General features: G+C 45.5%; 2 protein-coding genes across 2 annotated transcripts; both read right to left on the bottom strand.

Annotated features, from left to right (window-relative positions):
• Positions 1 to 1,275: 1,275 nt before the first annotated feature.
• On the bottom strand, positions 1,276 to 4,083 carry LOC141781366 (tubulin polymerization-promoting protein family member 3-like). The gene is made up of 3 exons (XM_074657080.1): positions 3,881 to 4,083; positions 3,506 to 3,659; positions 1,276 to 1,562 (listed from the first exon to the last, which is right to left on the bottom strand). Exons 1-3 carry the CDS (start codon positions 4,066 to 4,068, stop codon positions 1,368 to 1,370), a joined length of 537 nt encoding a protein of 178 aa, XP_074513181.1. The 5' UTR covers positions 4,069 to 4,083; the 3' UTR covers positions 1,276 to 1,367.
• A 7,157-nt stretch (positions 4,084 to 11,240) lies between these two features.
• LOC141781360 (tubulin polymerization-promoting protein family member 3-like) lies at positions 11,241 to 18,034 on the bottom strand. The gene is made up of 4 exons (XM_074657068.1): positions 17,877 to 18,034; positions 13,846 to 14,048; positions 13,471 to 13,624; positions 11,241 to 11,527 (listed from the first exon to the last, which is right to left on the bottom strand). The coding sequence occupies exons 2-4, from the start codon at positions 14,031 to 14,033 to the stop codon at positions 11,333 to 11,335; spliced, it is 537 nt and encodes a 178-aa protein (XP_074513169.1). The 5' UTR covers positions 14,034 to 14,048; positions 17,877 to 18,034; the 3' UTR covers positions 11,241 to 11,332.
• Positions 18,035 to 19,410: the final 1,376 nt, after the last annotated feature.

Raw genomic sequence — 19,410 nt, 5'->3', positions numbered from 1 at the left:
ATTTCACCTGTTATTTTCTTTTTTTCTCGCAAAGTTATGACTCTATTCTTGTAATATTACAACTTTTTTCTGGTAAAGTTATGATTTTATTCTCGTAATATTATGACTTTATTGTCGTTATCTCAGATGTTTTTCCCTCAATATGGTCCTAATACTCCGTAGTACATTGTCTCTTTGGCCCTCACTGCATTTGACTTATATACTATATTCTTAGACTATAAACTGTGTTACCTTCATCACAATGATCACATGTTTTGCGGTTCCAGACAGATTTTTATTAAAGTAAAGGTTGTCGACCCATGGTCTAGGCGTACTATATTCATTCATGGAGCTCTCCAAGTCACTGCATGTTCTACAGCACTGTCTTGCACATATTTCAGAATAAATCATCATTCATTTTATTATTTCGAGCAAATATGTATAACTTTGTATTGCCTATAATGGTCTAATGATGCCAATTGTGCACTTGTGCTTCATCTTAAATTTAAATAATTCATCATTATGATTATTATGATGATGATGATCATAATTGTGGTGTCCCCTCCGGCACAGCGCGTGATGGTGGGAGCGGCGGCCTACAGAAGACGCAACCTGCCAAAATAAAAAATAAAAACGCACCAAATTACACAAAATCCCACCGACAGAATGAACCCAACACACTGACTCTCTTCTGTATCGTCTCCTCCTGCTGAAGATAAATTAACAGAAAGCAGCCGGTACCGGAGGTTACGGGAAAGACGGGAAGCACAACTTTCAGCTCAACAGAAAAACCAGAGAAAAGTCCCGTTAGAGAAATAACGCAGCCCGGTGCGGTGTTGGTGCTGGAGCTGAGGAGAGAGCAGCCGGTGCTGGTGGACGGTGAACCTCTAAAAACGTCCCGAAACTGCATTTCAAAACGGCGTAACCTCGGCAACACGTCTACCCATCCTCCGGTGAGCTGTCTGTGGGCGGCGTGCGGCGGTGAGGCTCCTCGGTGCAGCAGCAGCCAGACGGCCGCCTGGCCAGGAGGAGGCGGTGAAGAAGAGAGAGTCGGTGTGGTGAGATAATTCTGATAAATCGTTAATTCATCTAAACTGGTTTAACCACACCCCCATTTAATCACGTGTTTACTGCGACCGAAAAAGGGAGGCCGAGGGGTCACAAAGGGTCGGTACGACGAGAGGATAAAACGCAGCAAACGGCGCTGCTGAGACGGTTTCATCACTGACAAACATCCAACGTGTTTATAGAGTCTGTAGTTCTGATCTGACTGAACACACACACACACACACACACACACACACACACACACACACACACGGAGGGGTCAAAGTTCAAGGTTTGGTCCAGACTAAGTGCTGTAGAGAAGCGGTGCTACTACTTCCTCGCTACTTCTCGGCCTTCGTCTTGTGGTCGTACGTCCCGGCGTTCTTGTACGCTCCCACGTAGCCCGTCTGCTCCACGATCTCCTCGCGGCCCTCCCGACCTTTGCCCTTGCCGCACTCGTCGAAGCGCCCCTTGTGCGACCCGGTGTAACGGGACGCGTCGGTCAGGCGGTCCAGCGCCGCCGCCTTCGCCACTTTCTGATGGAAACACAAGACGACAGGAAGTAAATAAGACTCCATACTGCCGCCAACAGGTGAGAATATGCTGCCCGCTCACTTTACCTTCATATACGTCTACTTTCTCTTTACATTTAAGTGTGTATATATATATATATATATATATATATACACATACATACATAAACAGAGAAATATATACATATATTAATTTTTTTCTGACTTTCTTTTTTAAAACATTTTTCAGAGAAAATAAGCTTCATTGAGGTTAAAAATAATCATTTCATTGTTATTTTATATGTTTAATGTATATTAAATATACTGATGTCTGTCTGCTTCATTCAAACATGATCAAACATGATGAATGATGTTCATCTTTAATATTCAGACGCTCGCTGTCGCATCACCTCCGGCTCTTCTTCGTGTTTCATGTTTCAGGAAACGAGTCCAGAGCTGCTCCACAGACGCTCCTCTCACTCTGCTCATTAAACCTGAGAGCGCTCTGTGGATGTTTGGACGCTCATCAGACGAGTTTATTATTATTATAATGATGAAGTCATCAGAGTCTGAGCCAAGAGGTGAGGCAGTCTGGATCCTCTTCAGATCATTAAACACTCTTCAGTCAACACGCAGAGAAGATCCACTAAACACTCATCAGACTGAAATACTCACATCTAAAATGGTAGTTAGGATGTAATAGGATATAATGTGTGAAGAGGAAAACAGTCTTTCTAGTCTGTTCTTGTGTAACATCATCAATCAAAGGTCCTCATGGGGGAAACTACACATCAACCTTCACTTAGATGAATAGAAGACTGAACGGATGAGCCCGGTTGTCCTGAACTGGATATATACGTTAATCAAAGAAAAAATAATTTTAAGAAATCACCGCCACTGCTTCAACTCCATCCTATATATTATATATAATATATACCTTAAATTAGCCAGGTTGTATTTGATCCATTCTGGGACTCTCTTGTTCAGCTTTTAAATGATTTACCATCAGTCTGAACAGGGTGTGAAGTTCACATGTATGCAGATGATACGGCAATTTATATACATGTTAAAACCACAGAACAAGCAGATTCAGAGCAACAATAATAAATGTCACTAAATGGATTTGAAGATTCACACCTATTTGTTAACATTAATAGGTTTGTTTGCATGTTTTTTTTACAAAGATCAACAAGTTATCACTCCCAACTCGTCAAATATTGCCGCTTAGACATCGGAGACCGGCACACAGGGTACCCCTCTAGCGTTACTTCAGGACGGACCAGTGACGGCGTGTCAATTTACGCTCGTTACATGCATGGTGTCCTTTCAAAATGAACTTCACAGGAAGTTAGGTTAAGGCAACCCAACCACTTAGTTAGGGTTAGACGTTAACTTCACTGACTCACAGGACTGACGATACCGACGAGTTATGTGATTAACCACAGACGTGACAAAATAAGTTAATTTTAGCCTCACACGGGGCACCAATAGTGGTCTCCTGGTTGAAAGTCTGGTGTTTGTTTGACCCGTCCACCACGCCTCCCTATTAATATTATGTCACTGCTCTGACCGTTGATTAACGCCGCGGGTGGGTTTACATTGGAGTTAGTTGAAAGCCCGGTTCCCGGGATCGCGGGTCTCAGAGGGTTAAAGGCAACAAACTTTATAAGAAGACTAACATTTTGACGCCTACTACGTCTTCATCAGAGTCGATTGAAGACGCAGTTGGAGTCGAAATGTTAGTCTTTTACTTAAACTTGCCTTAAATCCGTGTGCTCCGGTGTGCTTTGGATCTCTGAAGCCTCTAGTTCTATGTCGGTAAACTTTATCAGTTATAAGACAGTTTGTGTTTAATGTCAAGTTAAAACATCAGACTGTAAATATGTAAATTAAAAACTGTCCACATCAGCCTCGTGGTTGGTGGAGAACAAAGCGACGGTTTTCAGATGAAAAGCTTCTCGTCTCACCGTCACTCCAGCGTTGGTGGGCTCTCGGCCTTCAACCAGCTTGAAGATGGACTCCAGCGCCTCCTCTTTACTTTGACCTTTGAACCTCTTCGGGGCCAAGTCCTCCAGAGCTCTCTGAAACTCCTCGTAGGTGATGACCCGAGACGTCTTCTGTCTTCACACAGAAACACAAAAACACTGAACTGGAGTTACTGTGAACTACATCATTGAAATCATTTCAGAATCTATCAACCAACCATTTTGTCATATGAATCATTTGTTTGCTGAAGAAGCCTAAAAGTTTGTGAACCTCTGAAATAGAGTACTAGGTGACAGCGGTATACTGGTGTCCTGGCGGTGTCCTGGTGTCCTGGCGGATGCAGACTGCAGACTCACTTGACTTTGGAGAAGACGATGTCCACGTCGGTGCCGGTGACGCCCTTGCCGTCGATGATCTTGCAGTCTTTGCACAGTTTGGCCCAGTTCTTCCCGTTCAGCTCCTTCCCCGTGGCCTTCGTGTCTCCGTGGACGGCGAACTTCTTAAAAGACGTCAGCAGCTGCTCCATGTCCGCGCTCTCCGCCATGACGGCAAAAAATATCTGCAGAACAAGACGAATGAGAAGAAGAAAAACACAGCTGATGACATGTTGAAGGAACTAAAAGAGGAGAAGAAGAAAACTGACGAAGCTCCAGACTTGTTTTTAGACCCGTCTGATCACAGCGATGTTGGATCCAGAACAGAAAGTAATTTTAAAGGCGACTATCATTCCTTTGTTCAAAGAATCGATCCATTGACAGATACCGACCATCAGAGCTCCTCATCCACTAATTAACCAAGAATCTCTAGACCCTTTTAGTGATGAAGTCATGATGAGGTCACAGGGTTAGCTGGAGGCTAACACTAGCAGTGGGCTACAATTAGCTGGAGGCTAACCAAAGGAAAGACTGGAGGCTAACGCTAGCAGTGGGCTAACATTAGCTGGAGGCTAACACTAGCAGTGGGCTAACATTAGCTGGAGGCTAACACTAGCAGTGGGCTAACATTAGCTGGAGGCTAACACTAGCAGTGGGCTAACATTAGCTGGAGGCTAACACTAGCAGTGGGCTAACATTAGCTGGAGGCTAATGCTAGCAGTGGGCTAACATTAGCTGGAGGCTAACACTAGCAGTGGGCTAACATTAGCTGGAGGCTAATGCTAGCAGTGGGCTAACATTAGCTGGAGGCTAACACTAGCAGTGGGCTAACATTAGCTGGAGGCTAACGCTAGCAGTGGGCTAAAGCTCCACATCTAAATGTCCTCTGTGTTGTTGTCTGAATCCAGATCTCAGACATTAGAGATGAGTAACTGTGATTGGAGCTCTAGAGCTACAATATCAGAGAAGCGTTTCAGAGACGGAGAGGAAATTATGCTAATATTTAGCCTTCTGCTAACAGCAGCTAACGTGAGCCGTTAGCTGCTGTTAGCAGAAGGCTAATCTATTAGCATCCCTTTCTCTCCGTCTCTGAAACGCTTCTCTGATGTTGTCCGACTCTCTTTGTGACTGACTTTACTGAAGGAGAGTTAACTAGAGACATCCAGAGATCTATACGCCCTCAGTTTATCTTTACAGCGCTGCCGTTAGCCACCGGCCCGCTGGCTACCGGCCCGTTGGCCTCCAGCCCGCTGGCCACCGGCCCGCTGGCCTCCGGCCCGCTGGTCACCGGCCCGTTGGCCTCCAGCCCGCTGGTCACCGGCCCGTTGGTCACCGGCCCGCTGGTCACCGGCCCGTTGGCCTCCAGCCCGCTGGTCACCGGCCCGCTGGTCACCGGCCCGCTGGTCACCGGCCCGTTGGCCTCCAGCCCGCTGGTCACCGGCCCGCTGGTCACCGGCCCGTTGGCCTCCAGCCCGTTGGCCTCCAGCCCGCTGGTCACCGGCCCGCTGGTCACCGGCCCGCTGGTCGGACCGCCGGCTGCTTAGCTAGCTTAGCTCGCTAATTCCACCATGCTACAGGAAATGAGTCCAACAGAGGACAGCGCCGGGTCGCGGTCCCTCTGCCTCACTCCTCGCCGCCAGGAGACGACTTCACCGGAAAGAGAGCAGGCGTTAGCTAGCTAGCTGGTCCGGAGACTGACAATCTAGCTAGCTAACTAGCCAGTTAGATGCTAATTCCAAAACCTCCACAGAGACAATATGAACGGTGGATATTTCTGTCTGTACGTTTAATTTTAAATGTTTTACAAATAAAGATCCTGCAGCAGAAACTCCTGAGTGTGTGTGTGTGTGTGTGTGTGTGTGTGTGTGTGTGTGTGTGTGAGAGACATGACCTCACTCTGGTTTCTCAGACTTGTGTGACTACACACACACTGATGCAATCCCTAACGGTGGTTGTCATGGTTACTGAGTCACCTACATGTGATGTACTTCTGACTATCAAACACCCCAACCAATCAGAGACGGTGTGGGCGGGACTAAAGTTAGTGATGTTATTAAGTAGCAGAGCTCACCTGTCCCTCTCTCTCCTCACCTGTCCATCTCTCCTCACCTGTCCGTCTCTCTCTCTCCTCACCTGTCCCTCTCTCTCCTCACCTGTCCATCTCTCCTCACCTGTCCATCTCTCCTCACCTGTCCGTCTCTCTCTCTCCTCACCTGTCTGTCTCTCTCCTCACCTGTCCGTCTCTGCTCACCTGTCAGTCTCTCTCCTCACCTGTCTGTCTCTGCTCACCTGTGCGTCTCTCTCCTCACCTGTCCCTCTCTCTCCTCACCTGTCTGTCTCTCCTCACCTGTCCGTCTCTGTCCTCACCTGTCCGTCTCTCTCCTCACCTGTCCCTCTCTCTGCTCACCTATCTGTTTCTCTCCTCAACTGTCTGTCTCTCTCCTCACCTGTCTGTCTCTCCTCACCTGTCTGTCTGTCTGTCTGTCTCTCCTCACCTGTCCCTCTCTCTCCTCACCTGTCTGTCTCTCTCTCCTCACCTGTCCGTCTCTCTCCTCACCTGTCTGTGTCTCTCCTCACCTGTCTGTCTCTCTCCTCACCTGTCTGTCTTTCTGCACACCTGTCTGTCTCTCTCCTCACCTGTCTGTCTTTTTGCTCACCTGTCTGTCTCTCTCCTCACCTGGCCGTCTCTCTCCTCACCTGTCTGTCTCTCTCCTCACCTGTCTGTATCTCCTCACCTGTCTGTATCTCCTCACCTGTCCGTCTCTCTCCTCACCTGTCTGTCTCTCTCCTCACCTGTCTGTCTCTCTCCTTGCCTGTCTGTCTCTCTCCTTGCCTGTCTGTCTCTCTCTCCTCACCTGTCTCTCTCTCTCCTCACCTGTCTGTCTCTCTACCGAACAAATACTAGTATAATATCCAACAAATATCACTGAAACATCCCACAAATATTAGTTTAATATCTGACAAATATCATTAAAATGTCTGACAAATATTTAAAAAAATGATCCAACAAATGTCAGTAAAAAATGCGAAAATATCTGGCGAATATCAAAAAATTATCTGACAAATATTAGTAAATATATGTGAATATATCAGCACAATATCTAGAGAAATCAGTAAAACATCCAACAAATATCAGTAAAATATTTTACAAATATTACTATAATATCCCACAAGTATAAGTAAAAGAAAAACTAAAAAAATATATATATAAAATATCTAACAAAATGTTATTAAAATATCCGAAAAACTATCACTAAAATATCTGGCGGATATTAAAAAATGATCTGACAAATATTAGTTTAAAAATTGTTAGTTAGTACAACAGCCAACAAATATCCGACTATTATTAGCATATTGTTAAAAAATTAATATTAAAATATATGAAAAACATCAGAAAAACATAAAATTTAAATAAATATATAGAATAAAACATCAGTAAGACTTGAAAAGTAGACCGTCGGGGAGGTTTCTGTTAGCTAAGCTAGCTAAGCAGTCTTGCGTCCGACCAGCGGGCCGGTGGCCAACGGGCTGGAGGGCAACGGCCGGTGACCAGCGGGCCGGTAGCCAGCGGGCCGGAGGCCAATGGCAGCGCTGTAAAGATAAACTGAGGGCGTATAGATCTCTGGATGTCTCTAGTTAACTCTCCTTCAGTAAAGTCAGTCACAAAGAGAGTCGGACAACATCAGAGAAGCGTTTCAGAGACGGAGAGAAAGGGGTGCTAATAGATTAGCCTTCTGCTAACAGCAGCTAACGGCTCACGTTAGCTGCTGTTAGCAGAAGGCTAAATATTAGCATCATTTCTCTCCGTCTCTGAAACGCTTCTCTGATATTGTAGCTCTAGAGCTCCGATCACAGTTACTCATCTCTAATGTCTGAGATCTGGATTCAGACAACAACACAGAGGACATTTAGATGTGGAGCTTTAGCCCACTGCTAGCGTTAGCCTCCAGCTAATGTTAGCCCACTGCTAGTGTTAGCCTCCAGCTAATGTTAGCCCACTGCTAGCATTAGCCTCCAGTCTTTCTTTGGTTAGCCTCCAGCTAATGTTAGCCCACTGCTAGCGTTAGCCTCCAGCTAATGTTAGCCCACTGCTAGTGTTAGCCTCCAGCTAATGTTAGCCCACTGCTAGCATTAGCCTCCAGTCTTACCTTTGGTTAGCCACCAGCTAATGTTAGCCCACTGCTAGCATTAGCCTCCAGTCTTTCTTTGGTTAGCCTCCAGCTAATGTTAGCCCACTGCTAGCATTAGCCTCCAGTCTTACCTTTGGTTAGCCTCCAGCTAATGTTAGCCCACTGCTAGTGTTAGCCTCCAGTCTTTCCTTTGGTTAGCCTCCAGCTAATGTTAGCCCACTGCTAGCATTAGCCTCCAGTCTTACCTTTGGTTAGCCTCCAGCTAATGTTAGCCCACTGCTAGTGTTAGCCTCCAGTCTTTCCTTTGGTTAGCCTCCAGCTAATGTTAGCTCACTGCTAGCGTTAGCCTCCAGTCTTTCCTTTGGTTAGCCTACAGCTAATGTTAGCCCACTGCTAGCGTTAGCCTCCAGTCTTTCCTTTGGTTAGCCTCCAGCTAATGTTAGCTCACTGCTAGCGTTAGCCTCCAGTCTTTCCTTTGTTTAGCCTCCAGCTAATGTTAGCCCACTGCTAGCATTAGCCTCCAGTCTTTCCTTTGTTTAGCTTCCAGCTAATGTTAGCCCACTGCTAGCATTAGCCTCCAGTCTTACCTTTGGTTAGCCTCCAGCTAATGTTAGCCCACTGCTAGCGTTAGCCTCCAGTCTTTCCTTTGTTTAGCCTCCAGCTAATGTTAGCCCACTGCTAGCATTAGCCTCCAGTCTTTCTTTGGTTAGCCTCCAGCTAATGTTAGCCTCCGGTCTTTCTTTAGTTATCCTCCAGCTAATGTTAGCCCACTGCTATTGTTAGCCTCCAGCTAACACCGGGACCTCATCATGACGTCGGATCATGAACTGTAATCATTATAAATACTGTAAAACATATAATAATCTAAATTTGATTAAGTGATATTCATGCAGGTTGTCGACTGTGTTGACTCGTAAAACGTTCGCTTACCTACGAAAAGAGCAAAAATAAGAAAACGCCGGTAACTCCCAGACAAAACTAAGAGGAAATGTGTTTGTAAATCTCTTCCTGTAAATAAAGACTGAAGGAGTTTCTACCTGATGAACTTCTGGACCGACGTCGGTCTTTCAGGTAACCCTGACGACCGCTCACATCCTGTTTCGTCTTCCACAGCCGGATGGAAGAAACCTACGAAGCCGTCAAGCAAAGAACAGGAAGTGAGTGTTATAATGTCGTAAAGCGACTCAGTCGTTATGAATATCACTTTAAACTCACCTTTCCTGCATTTACTCTGTGTCTCATTTCTGCAGCTGTGAGATCATCGGTGCAAACGATGAGTAAAGGTGATGTCATCATGATGTTCTGTTGTCTGAGTTCTGAGCAGATAAAGTTTCCAGGTGGAAACAGGTTAAAGGTGTTTTAAACTAAACCTTAAAATCAGCTAAACAATTCCTCCATGTGGGAGAAAGTCTAGTATCACCGTAAGGACCAAGAACCGTTAACGGGAGAAACCGGGTTCTAAACAGACTACAAGAGAGAGAACAGGAAACATTTATTTAGTCTTTATTCATTCAATAAAGTAACTTCCTCTGAAGCTACGGTCCAGTTTCTGCTCCTGCATCAACTCCAAACACTTTAAAATAATTATATATCGCAGAAGAACAACGAGGATGCAAAATGTAAATATAAAAAAAAAAGAAAAACAAAGAAACAAAATCAACATGGATACAAAAAGCTGCTGAAAGAAGAAAGAAAATCCCCCAAAACCACCGAAGCTCAGAGAAGTTACTGAGAATTAACAAGAAGAAACACTTTACATACAAACTGAAGCTCTACTCAGACTGGACGGCAGGAATGACATCATTCAGGACATTGTAACCATGGTAACATGACGGGGGGGGGAATAAATCTGAGATTTAGAGAATAAAGTTGTAATATTACGAGAAAAAAAGTAATATAAAAAATAATATTAAATATTTGTAATATTAAAAGTAGTAATTTCACCTGTTATTTTCTTTTTTTCTCGCAAAGTTATGACTCTATTCTTGTAATATTACAACTTTTTTCTGGTAAAGTTATGATTTTATTCTCGTAATATTATGACTTTATTGTCGTTATCTCAGATGTTTTTCCCTCAATATGGTCCTAATACTCCGTAGTACATTGTCTCTTTGGCCCTCACTGCATTTGACTTATATACTATATTCTTAGACTATAAACTGTGTTACCTTCATCACAATGATCACATGTTTTGCGGTTCCAGACAGATTTTTATTAAAGTAAAGGTTGTCGACCCATGGTCTAGGCGTACTATATTCATTCATGGAGCTCTCCAAGTCACTGCATGTTCTACAGCACTGTCTTGCACATATTTCAGAATAAATCATCATTCATTTTATTATTTCGAGCAAATATGTATAACTTTGTATTGCCTATAATGGTCTAATGATGCCAATTGTGCACTTGTGCTTCATCTTAAATTTAAATAATTCATCATTATGATTATTATGATGATGATGATCATAATTGTGGTGTCCCCTCCGGCACAGCGCGTGATGGTGGGAGCGGCGGCCTACAGAAGACGCAACCTGCCAAAATAAAAAATAAAAACGCACCAAATTACACAAAATCCCACCGACAGAATGAACCCAACACACTGACTCTCTTCTGTATCGTCTCCTCCTGCTGAAGATAAATTAACAGAAAGCAGCCGGTACCGGAGGTTACGGGAAAGACGGGAAGCACAACTTTCAGCTCAACAGAAAAACCAGAGAAAAGTCCCGTTAGAGAAATAACGCAGCCCGGTGCGGTGTTGGTGCTGGAGCTGAGGAGAGAGCAGCCGGTGCTGGTGGACGGTGAACCTCTAAAAACGTCCCGAAACTGCATTTCAAAACGGCGTAACCTCGGCAACACGTCTACCCATCCTCCGGTGAGCTGTCTGTGGGCGGCGTGCGGCGGTGAGGCTCCTCGGTGCAGCAGCAGCCAGACGGCCGCCTGGCCAGGAGGAGGCGGTGAAGAAGAGAGAGTCGGTGTGGTGAGATAATTCTGATAAATCGTTAATTCATCTAAACTGGTTTAACCACACCCCCATTTAATCACGTGTTTACTGCGACCGAAAAAGGGAGGCCGAGGGGTCACAAAGGGTCGGTACGACGAGAGGATAAAACGCAGCAAACGGCGCTGCTGAGACGGTTTCATCACTGACAAACATCCAACGTGTTTATAGAGTCTGTAGTTCTGATCTGACTGAACACACACACACACACACACACACACACACACACACACACACACACGGAGGGGTCAAAGTTCAAGGTTTGGTCCAGACTAAGTGCTGTAGAGAAGCGGTGCTACTACTTCCTCGCTACTTCTCGGCCTTCGTCTTGTGGTCGTACGTCCCGGCGTTCTTGTACGCTCCCACGTAGCCCGTCTGCTCCACGATCTCCTCGCGGCCCTCCCGACCTTTGCCCTTGCCGCACTCGTCGAAGCGCCCCTTGTGCGACCCGGTGTAACGGGACGCGTCGGTCAGGCGGTCCAGCGCCGCCGCCTTCGCCACTTTCTGATGGAAACACAAGACGACAGGAAGTAAATAAGACTCCATACTGCCGCCAACAGGTGAGAATATGCTGCCCGCTCACTTTACCTTCATATACGTCTACTTTCTCTTTACATTTAAGTGTGTATATATATATATATATATATATATATACACATACATACATAAACAGAGAAATATATACATATATTAATTTTTTTCTGACTTTCTTTTTTAAAACATTTTTCAGAGAAAATAAGCTTCATTGAGGTTAAAAATAATCATTTCATTGTTATTTTATATGTTTAATGTATATTAAATATACTGATGTCTGTCTGCTTCATTCAAACATGATCAAACATGATGAATGATGTTCATCTTTAATATTCAGACGCTCGCTGTCGCATCACCTCCGGCTCTTCTTCGTGTTTCATGTTTCAGGAAACGAGTCCAGAGCTGCTCCACAGACGCTCCTCTCACTCTGCTCATTAAACCTGAGAGCGCTCTGTGGATGTTTGGACGCTCATCAGACGAGTTTATTATTATTATAATGATGAAGTCATCAGAGTCTGAGCCAAGAGGTGAGGCAGTCTGGATCCTCTTCAGATCATTAAACACTCTTCAGTCAACACGCAGAGAAGATCCACTAAACACTCATCAGACTGAAATACTCACATCTAAAATGGTAGTTAGGATGTAATAGGATATAATGTGTGAAGAGGAAAACAGTCTTTCTAGTCTGTTCTTGTGTAACATCATCAATCAAAGGTCCTCATGGGGGAAACTACACATCAACCTTCACTTAGATGAATAGAAGACTGAACGGATGAGCCCGGTTGTCCTGAACTGGATATATACGTTAATCAAAGAAAAAATAATTTTAAGAAATCACCGCCACTGCTTCAACTCCATCCTATATATTATATATAATATATACCTTAAATTAGCCAGGTTGTATTTGATCCATTCTGGGACTCTCTTGTTCAGCTTTTAAATGATTTACCATCAGTCTGAACAGGGTGTGAAGTTCACATGTATGCAGATGATACGGCAATTTATATACATGTTAAAACCACAGAACAAGCAGATTCAGAGCAACAATAATAAATGTCACTAAATGGATTTGAAGATTCACACCTATTTGTTAACATTAATAGGTTTGTTTGCATGTTTTTTTTACAAAGATCAACAAGTTATCACTCCCAACTCGTCAAATATTGCCGCTTAGACATCGGAGACCGGCACACAGGGTACCCCTCTAGCGTTACTTCAGGACGGACCAGTGACGGCGTGTCAATTTACGCTCGTTACATGCATGGTGTCCTTTCAAAATGAACTTCACAGGAAGTTAGGTTAAGGCAACCCAACCACTTAGTTAGGGTTAGACGTTAACTTCACTGACTCACAGGACTGACGATACCGACGAGTTATGTGATTAACCACAGACGTGACAAAATAAGTTAATTTTAGCCTCACACGGGGCACCAATAGTGGTCTCCTGGTTGAAAGTCTGGTGTTTGTTTGACCCGTCCACCACGCCTCCCTATTAATATTATGTCACTGCTCTGACCGTTGATTAACGCCGCGGGTGGGTTTACATTGGAGTTAGTTGAAAGCCCGGTTCCCGGGATCGCGGGTCTCAGAGGGTTAAAGGCAACAAACTTTATAAGAAGACTAACATTTTGACGCCTACTACGTCTTCATCAGAGTCGATTGAAGACGCAGTTGGAGTCGAAATGTTAGTCTTTTACTTAAACTTGCCTTAAATCCGTGTGCTCCGGTGTGCTTTGGATCTCTGAAGCCTCTAGTTCTATGTCGGTAAACTTTATCAGTTATAAGACAGTTTGTGTTTAATGTCAAGTTAAAACATCAGACTGTAAATATGTAAATTAAAAACTGTCCACATCAGCCTCGTGGTTGGTGGAGAACAAAGCGACGGTTTTCAGATGAAAAGCTTCTCGTCTCACCGTCACTCCAGCGTTGGTGGGCTCTCGGCCTTCAACCAGCTTGAAGATGGACTCCAGCGCCTCCTCTTTACTTTGACCTTTGAACCTCTTCGGGGCCAAGTCCTCCAGAGCTCTCTGAAACTCCTCGTAGGTGATGACCCGAGACGTCTTCTGTCTTCACACAGAAACACAAAAACACTGAACTGGAGTTACTGTGAACTACATCATTGAAATCATTTCAGAATCTATCAACCAACCATTTTGTCATATGAATCATTTGTTTGCTGAAGAAGCCTAAAAGTTTGTGAACCTCTGAAATAGAGTACTAGGTGACAGCGGTATACTGGTGTCCTGGCGGTGTCCTGGTGTCCTGGCGGATGCAGACTGCAGACTCACTTGACTTTGGAGAAGACGATGTCCACGTCGGTGCCGGTGACGCCCTTGCCGTCGATGATCTTGCAGTCTTTGCACAGTTTGGCCCAGTTCTTCCCGTTCAGCTCCTTCCCCGTGGCCTTCGTGTCTCCGTGGACGGCGAACTTCTTAAAAGACGTCAGCAGCTGCTCCATGTCCGCGCTCTCCGCCATGACGGCAAAAAATATCTGCAGAACAAGACGAATGAGAAGAAGAAAAACACAGCTGATGACATGTTGAAGGAACTAAAAGAGGAGAAGAAGAAAACTGACGAAGCTCCAGACTTGTTTTTAGACCCGTCTGATCACAGCGATGTTGGATCCAGAACAGAAAGTAATTTTAAAGGCGACTATCATTCCTTTGTTCAAAGAATCGATCCATTGACAGATACCGACCATCAGAGCTCCTCATCCACTAATTAACCAAGAATCTCTAGACCCTTTTAGTGATGAAGTCATGATGAGGTCACAGGGTTAGCTGGAGGCTAACACTAGCAGTGGGCTACAATTAGCTGGAGGCTAACCAAAGGAAAGACTGGAGGCTAACGCTAGCAGTGGGCTAACATTAGCTGGAGGCTAACACTAGCAGTGGGCTAACATTAGCTGGAGGCTAACACTAGCAGTGGGCTAACATTAGCTGGAGGCTAACACTAGCAGTGGGCTAACATTAGCTGGAGGCTAACACTAGCAGTGGGCTAACATTAGCTGGAGGCTAATGCTAGCAGTGGGCTAACATTAGCTGGAGGCTAACACTAGCAGTGGGCTAACATTAGCTGGAGGCTAATGCTAGCAGTGGGCTAACATTAGCTGGAGGCTAACACTAGCAGTGGGCTAACATTAGCTGGAGGCTAACGCTAGCAGTGGGCTAAAGCTCCACATCTAAATGTCCTCTGTGTTGTTGTCTGAATCCAGATCTCAGACATTAGAGATGAGTAACTGTGATTGGAGCTCTAGAGCTACAATATCAGAGAAGCGTTTCAGAGACGGAGAGGAAATTATGCTAATATTTAGCCTTCTGCTAACAGCAGCTAACGTGAGCCGTTAGCTGCTGTTAGCAGAAGGCTAATCTATTAGCATCCCTTTCTCTCCGTCTCTGAAACGCTTCTCTGATGTTGTCCGACTCTCTTTGTGACTGACTTTACTGAAGGAGAGTTAACTAGAGACATCCAGAGATCTATACGCCCTCAGTTTATCTTTACAGCGCTGCCGTTAGCCACCGGCCCGCTGGCTACCGGCCCGTTGGCCTCCAGCCCGCTGGCCACCGGCCCGCTGGCCTCCGGCCCGCTGGTCACCGGCCCGTTGGCCTCCAGCCCGCTGGTCACCGGCCCGTTGGTCACCGGCCCGCTGGTCACCGGCCCGTTGGCCTCCAGCCCGCTGGTCACCGGCCCGCTGGTCACCGGCCCGCTGGTCACCGGCCCGTTGGCCTCCAGCCCGCTGGTCACCGGCCCGCTGGTCACCGGCCCGTTGGCCTCCAGCCCGTTGGCCTCCAGCCCGCTGGTCACCGGCCCGCTGGTCACCGGCCCGCTGGTCGGACCGCCGGCTGCTTAGCTAGCTTAGCTCGCTAATTCCACCATGCTACAGGAAATGAGTCCAACAGAGGACAGCGCCGGGTCGCGGTCCCTCTGCCTCACTCCTCGCCGCCAGGAGACGACTTCACCGGAAAGAGAGCAGGCGTTAGCTAGCTAGCTGGTCCGGAGACTGACAATCTAGCTAGCTAACTAGCCAGTTAGATGCTAATTCCAAAACCTCCACAGAGACAATATGAACGGTGGATATTTCTGTCTGTACGTTTAATTTTAAATGTTTTACAAATAAAGATCCTGCAGCAGAAACTCCTGAGTGTGTGTGTGTGTGTGTGTGTGTGTGTGTGTGTGTGTGTGTGTGAGAGACATGACCTCACTCTGGTTTCTCAGACTTGTGTGACTACACACACACTGATGCAATCCCTAACAGTGGTTGTCATGGTTACTGAGTCACCTACATGTGATGTACTTCTGACTATCAAACACCCCAACCAATCAGAGACGGTGTGGGCGGGACTAAAGTTAGTGATGTTATTAAGTAGCAGAGCTCACCTGTCCCTCTCTCTCCTCACCTGTCCATCTCTCCTCACCTGTCCGTCTCTCTCTCTCCTCACCTGTCCCTCTCTCTCCTCACCTGTCCATCTCTCCTCACCTGTCCATCTCTCCTCACCTGTCCGTCTCTCTCTCTCCTCACCTGTCTGTCTCTCTCCTCACCTGTCCGTCTCTGCTCACCTGTCAGTCTCTCTCCTCACCTGTCTGTCTCTGCTCACCTGTGCGTCTCTCTCCTCACCTGTCCCTCTCTCTCCTCACCTGTCTGTCTCTCCTCACCTGTCCGTCTCTGTCCTCACCTGTCCGTCTCTCTCCTCACCTGTCCCTCTCTCTGCTCACCTATCTGTTTCTCTCCTCAACTGTCTGTCTCTCTCCTCACCTGTCTGTCTCTCCTCACCTGTCTGTCTGTCTGTCTGTCTCTCCTCACCTGTCCCTCTCTCTCCTCACCTGTCTGTCTCTCTCTCCTCACCTGTCCGTCTCTCTCCTCACCTGTCTGTGTCTCTCCTCACCTGTCTGTCTCTCTCCTCACCTGTCTGTCTTTCTGCACACCTGTCTGTCTCTCTCCTCACCTGTCTGTCTTTTTGCTCACCTGTCTGTCTCTCTCCTCACCTGGCCGTCTCTCTCCTCACCTGTCTGTCTCTCTCCTCACCTGTCTGTATCTCCTCACCTGTCTGTATCTCCTCACCTGTCCGTCTCTCTCCTCACCTGTCTGTCTCTCTCCTCACCTGTCTGTCTCTCTCCTTGCCTGTCTGTCTCTCTCCTTGCCTGTCTGTCTCTCTCTCCTCACCTGTCTCTCTCTCTCCTCACCTGTCTGTCTCTCTCCTTGCCTGTCTGTCTCTCTCTCCTCACCTGTCTGTCTCTCTCCTCACCTGTCTGTCTCTCTCCTCACCTGTCTGTCTCTCTCCTCACCTGTCCGTCTCTCTCCTCACCTGTCTCTCTCTCTCCTCACCTGTCTGTCTCTCTCTTCACCTGTCTGTCTTTCTGCTCACCTGTCTGTCTCTCTCGTCACTTGTCCCTCTCTCTCCTCACCTGTCTGTCTCTCTCCTCACCTGTCTGTCTCTCTGCTCACCTGTCTGTCTCTCTGCTCACCTGTCTGTCTCTCTTCTCACCTGTCCGTCCGGCTCTTGTTTTGTTTTTGCATCATTTTAAACGTTTATGTGAAATAAAGTAAATATTTTTGATATTTTATTCATAAAAATGATCAATAACAATAATGTTGATAGTTAAAGGTTGAAGTTCGTTCTCGTGTAAAAACTCTAAATTTTGGTTTGTTTGGAGTCTGAGACCTGAAGACGGACTTTTGTCTTCACCTGGACATATAAACACTAATAGATGACATCATGAATAATCAATAGAAACGATTGTTAATAACAGAAATAAAGCTGATGTTGTATTTCTACTGTTTCCAGTCTGCAGAGTCTCAGACTGTGTGTTCTGTTCGGGTGTGTCAGTGTCCAGATATGACATCATTAAACATGAAGACATGTTTTGCAGATTAAATCTTTTGTGTACTTTATGATGTTCGTGCACAGAAATCTGTACCGTAAAAACACACTGATATTAGAATTATTATATACAGTATTTATATATATATATACAGTATTTACTCCAGCGTGCATGTACAACCACAGCTGAAACTATTAGTTGATTCAGTGAAATGATAAAATAATAAATGATGAATATGAAATAGATTTGAATAGATGAACTGGTTTTAGCTTCCTGTGAACCTGCAGCTGTAATTTAAACACTTTTCTGTAACATTCATACGTCTGAAGATCTTTTTTATAGTTTGTGAGTTTTTCGTGACTTTTGATTGAAGCTAAAATCACCTGACACGACTTCACGAAACTGTTATAAAACAATTCAAACTCAGAACTTTAGAGACGTTTTCTACTAATTAAAACTAAAGGTAATTCTTCAGTTAGAGATTAAAACACTGTCTTACCTGTCTGTCCTCTGTCTGTCCTGTCTCGTCTTCTTCACCTCCGTCTCTCTCTCTCTCTTCTGGCCCTCAGCTGTGGTCGCTGGGTTGCAGTGAGCTCTGCAGCTCTGCAGCGCTGAGGACTTGTTATCGTCTGTTTACCCCGTCGCCATGACGACGCCCTGTCCCACATCAGGGGAGGGCAATAAAAATGAGGAGAGGAGAGGAGAGGAGAGGAGAGGAGAGGAGAGGAGGAGAGAGGAGAGGAGAGGAGAGGAGAGGAGAGGAGAGGAGAGGAGAGGAGAGGAGAGGAGAGGGGAGAGGAGAGGAGAGGAGAGGAGGAGTGTTGGTCCTCCGGCAGGGCGTCCCATGTATGCTGCTGGAGGTCAGAGGTCAGAGGTCAGAGGAACACATGTCGTGTTTCAGGAGCAATAAATCATTACAGCATAAATATTTATACACACAGACTGAACTGAATGAAGTACAAATATATATCAAAACAGGTTAGAGACAGCTGATAATTATATTTAATAAAGTTAATACACCACAGAGACTCAAAACAACCACAAAAAGACTCAAAACCACCACAGAGACTCAAAACAACCACAAAAAGACTCAAAACCACCACAGAGACTCAAAACAACCACAAAAAGACTCAAAACCACCACAGAGACTCAAAACAACCACAAAAAGACTCAAAACCACCACAGAGACTCAAAACAACCACAGAGACTCAAAACAACCACAAAAAGACTCAAAACCACCACAAAGAGACTCAAAACCACCACAGAGACTCAAAACAACCACAGAGAGACTCAAAACCACCACAGAGACTCAAAACAACCACAGAGACTCAAAACAACCACAGAGAGACTCAAAACCACCACAGAGAGACTCAAAACCACCACAAAAAGACTCAAAACCACCACAGAGACTCAAAACAACCACAGAGAGACTCAAAACCACCACAGAGACTCAAAACAACCACAGAGACTCAAAACCACCACAAAAAGACTCAAAACCACCACAGAGACTCAAAACAACCACAGAGAGACTCAAAACAACCACAGAGACTCAAAACAACCACAAAAAGACTCAAAACCACCACAGAGACTCAAAACAACCACAGAGAGACTCAAAACCACCACAGAGACTCAAAACAACCACAGAGACTCAAAACCACCACAGAGACTCAAAACAACCACAGAGAGACTCAAAACAACCACAAAAAGACTCAAAACCACCACAGAGACTCAAAACAACCACAGAGAGACTCAAAACCACCACAGAGACTCAAAACAACCACAGAGAGACTCAAAACCACCACAAAAAGACTCAAAACCACCACAGAGACTCAAAACAACCACAAAAAGACTCAAAACCACCACAGAGACTCAAAACAACCACAGAGAGACTCAAAACAACCATAAAACGACTCAAAACCACCACAGAGACTCAAAACAACCACAGAGAGACTCAAAACCACCACAAAAAGACTCAAAACCACCACAGAGACTCAAAACAACCATAAAACGACTCAAAACCACCACAAAGAGAC

The sequence above is a fragment of the Sebastes fasciatus genome, chromosome 2, assembly GCF_043250625.1.
Source record: "Sebastes fasciatus isolate fSebFas1 chromosome 2, fSebFas1.pri, whole genome shotgun sequence".
Lineage (NCBI taxonomy): Eukaryota > Metazoa > Chordata > Actinopteri > Perciformes > Sebastidae > Sebastes > Sebastes fasciatus.
The sequence above is the reverse complement of the archived record's forward strand: the minus strand, read 5'-3'. Positions and strand labels throughout refer to the sequence as shown.

What these genes read in the sequence shown, in the direction of transcription:
- LOC141781360 (XM_074657068.1), bottom strand. Translation starts at nt 14,033, where the DNA reads ATGGCGGAGAGCGCGGACATGGAGCAGCTGCTGACGTCTTTTAAGAAG. An exon ending in ATCGTCTTCTCCAAAGTCAA is followed by an intron (nt 13,625 to 13,845) that starts GTGAGTCTGCAG and finishes TTCTGTGTGAAG; the next exon opens with ACAGAAGACGTCTCGGGTCA. An exon ending in CCACCAACGCTGGAGTGACG is followed by an intron (nt 11,528 to 13,470) that starts GTGAGACGAGAA and finishes TGTTTCCATCAG; the next exon opens with AAAGTGGCGAAGGCGGCGGC.
- LOC141781366 (XM_074657080.1), bottom strand. Translation starts at nt 4,068, where the DNA reads ATGGCGGAGAGCGCGGACATGGAGCAGCTGCTGACGTCTTTTAAGAAG. An exon ending in ATCGTCTTCTCCAAAGTCAA is followed by an intron (nt 3,660 to 3,880) that starts GTGAGTCTGCAG and finishes TTCTGTGTGAAG; the next exon opens with ACAGAAGACGTCTCGGGTCA. An exon ending in CCACCAACGCTGGAGTGACG is followed by an intron (nt 1,563 to 3,505) that starts GTGAGACGAGAA and finishes TGTTTCCATCAG; the next exon opens with AAAGTGGCGAAGGCGGCGGC.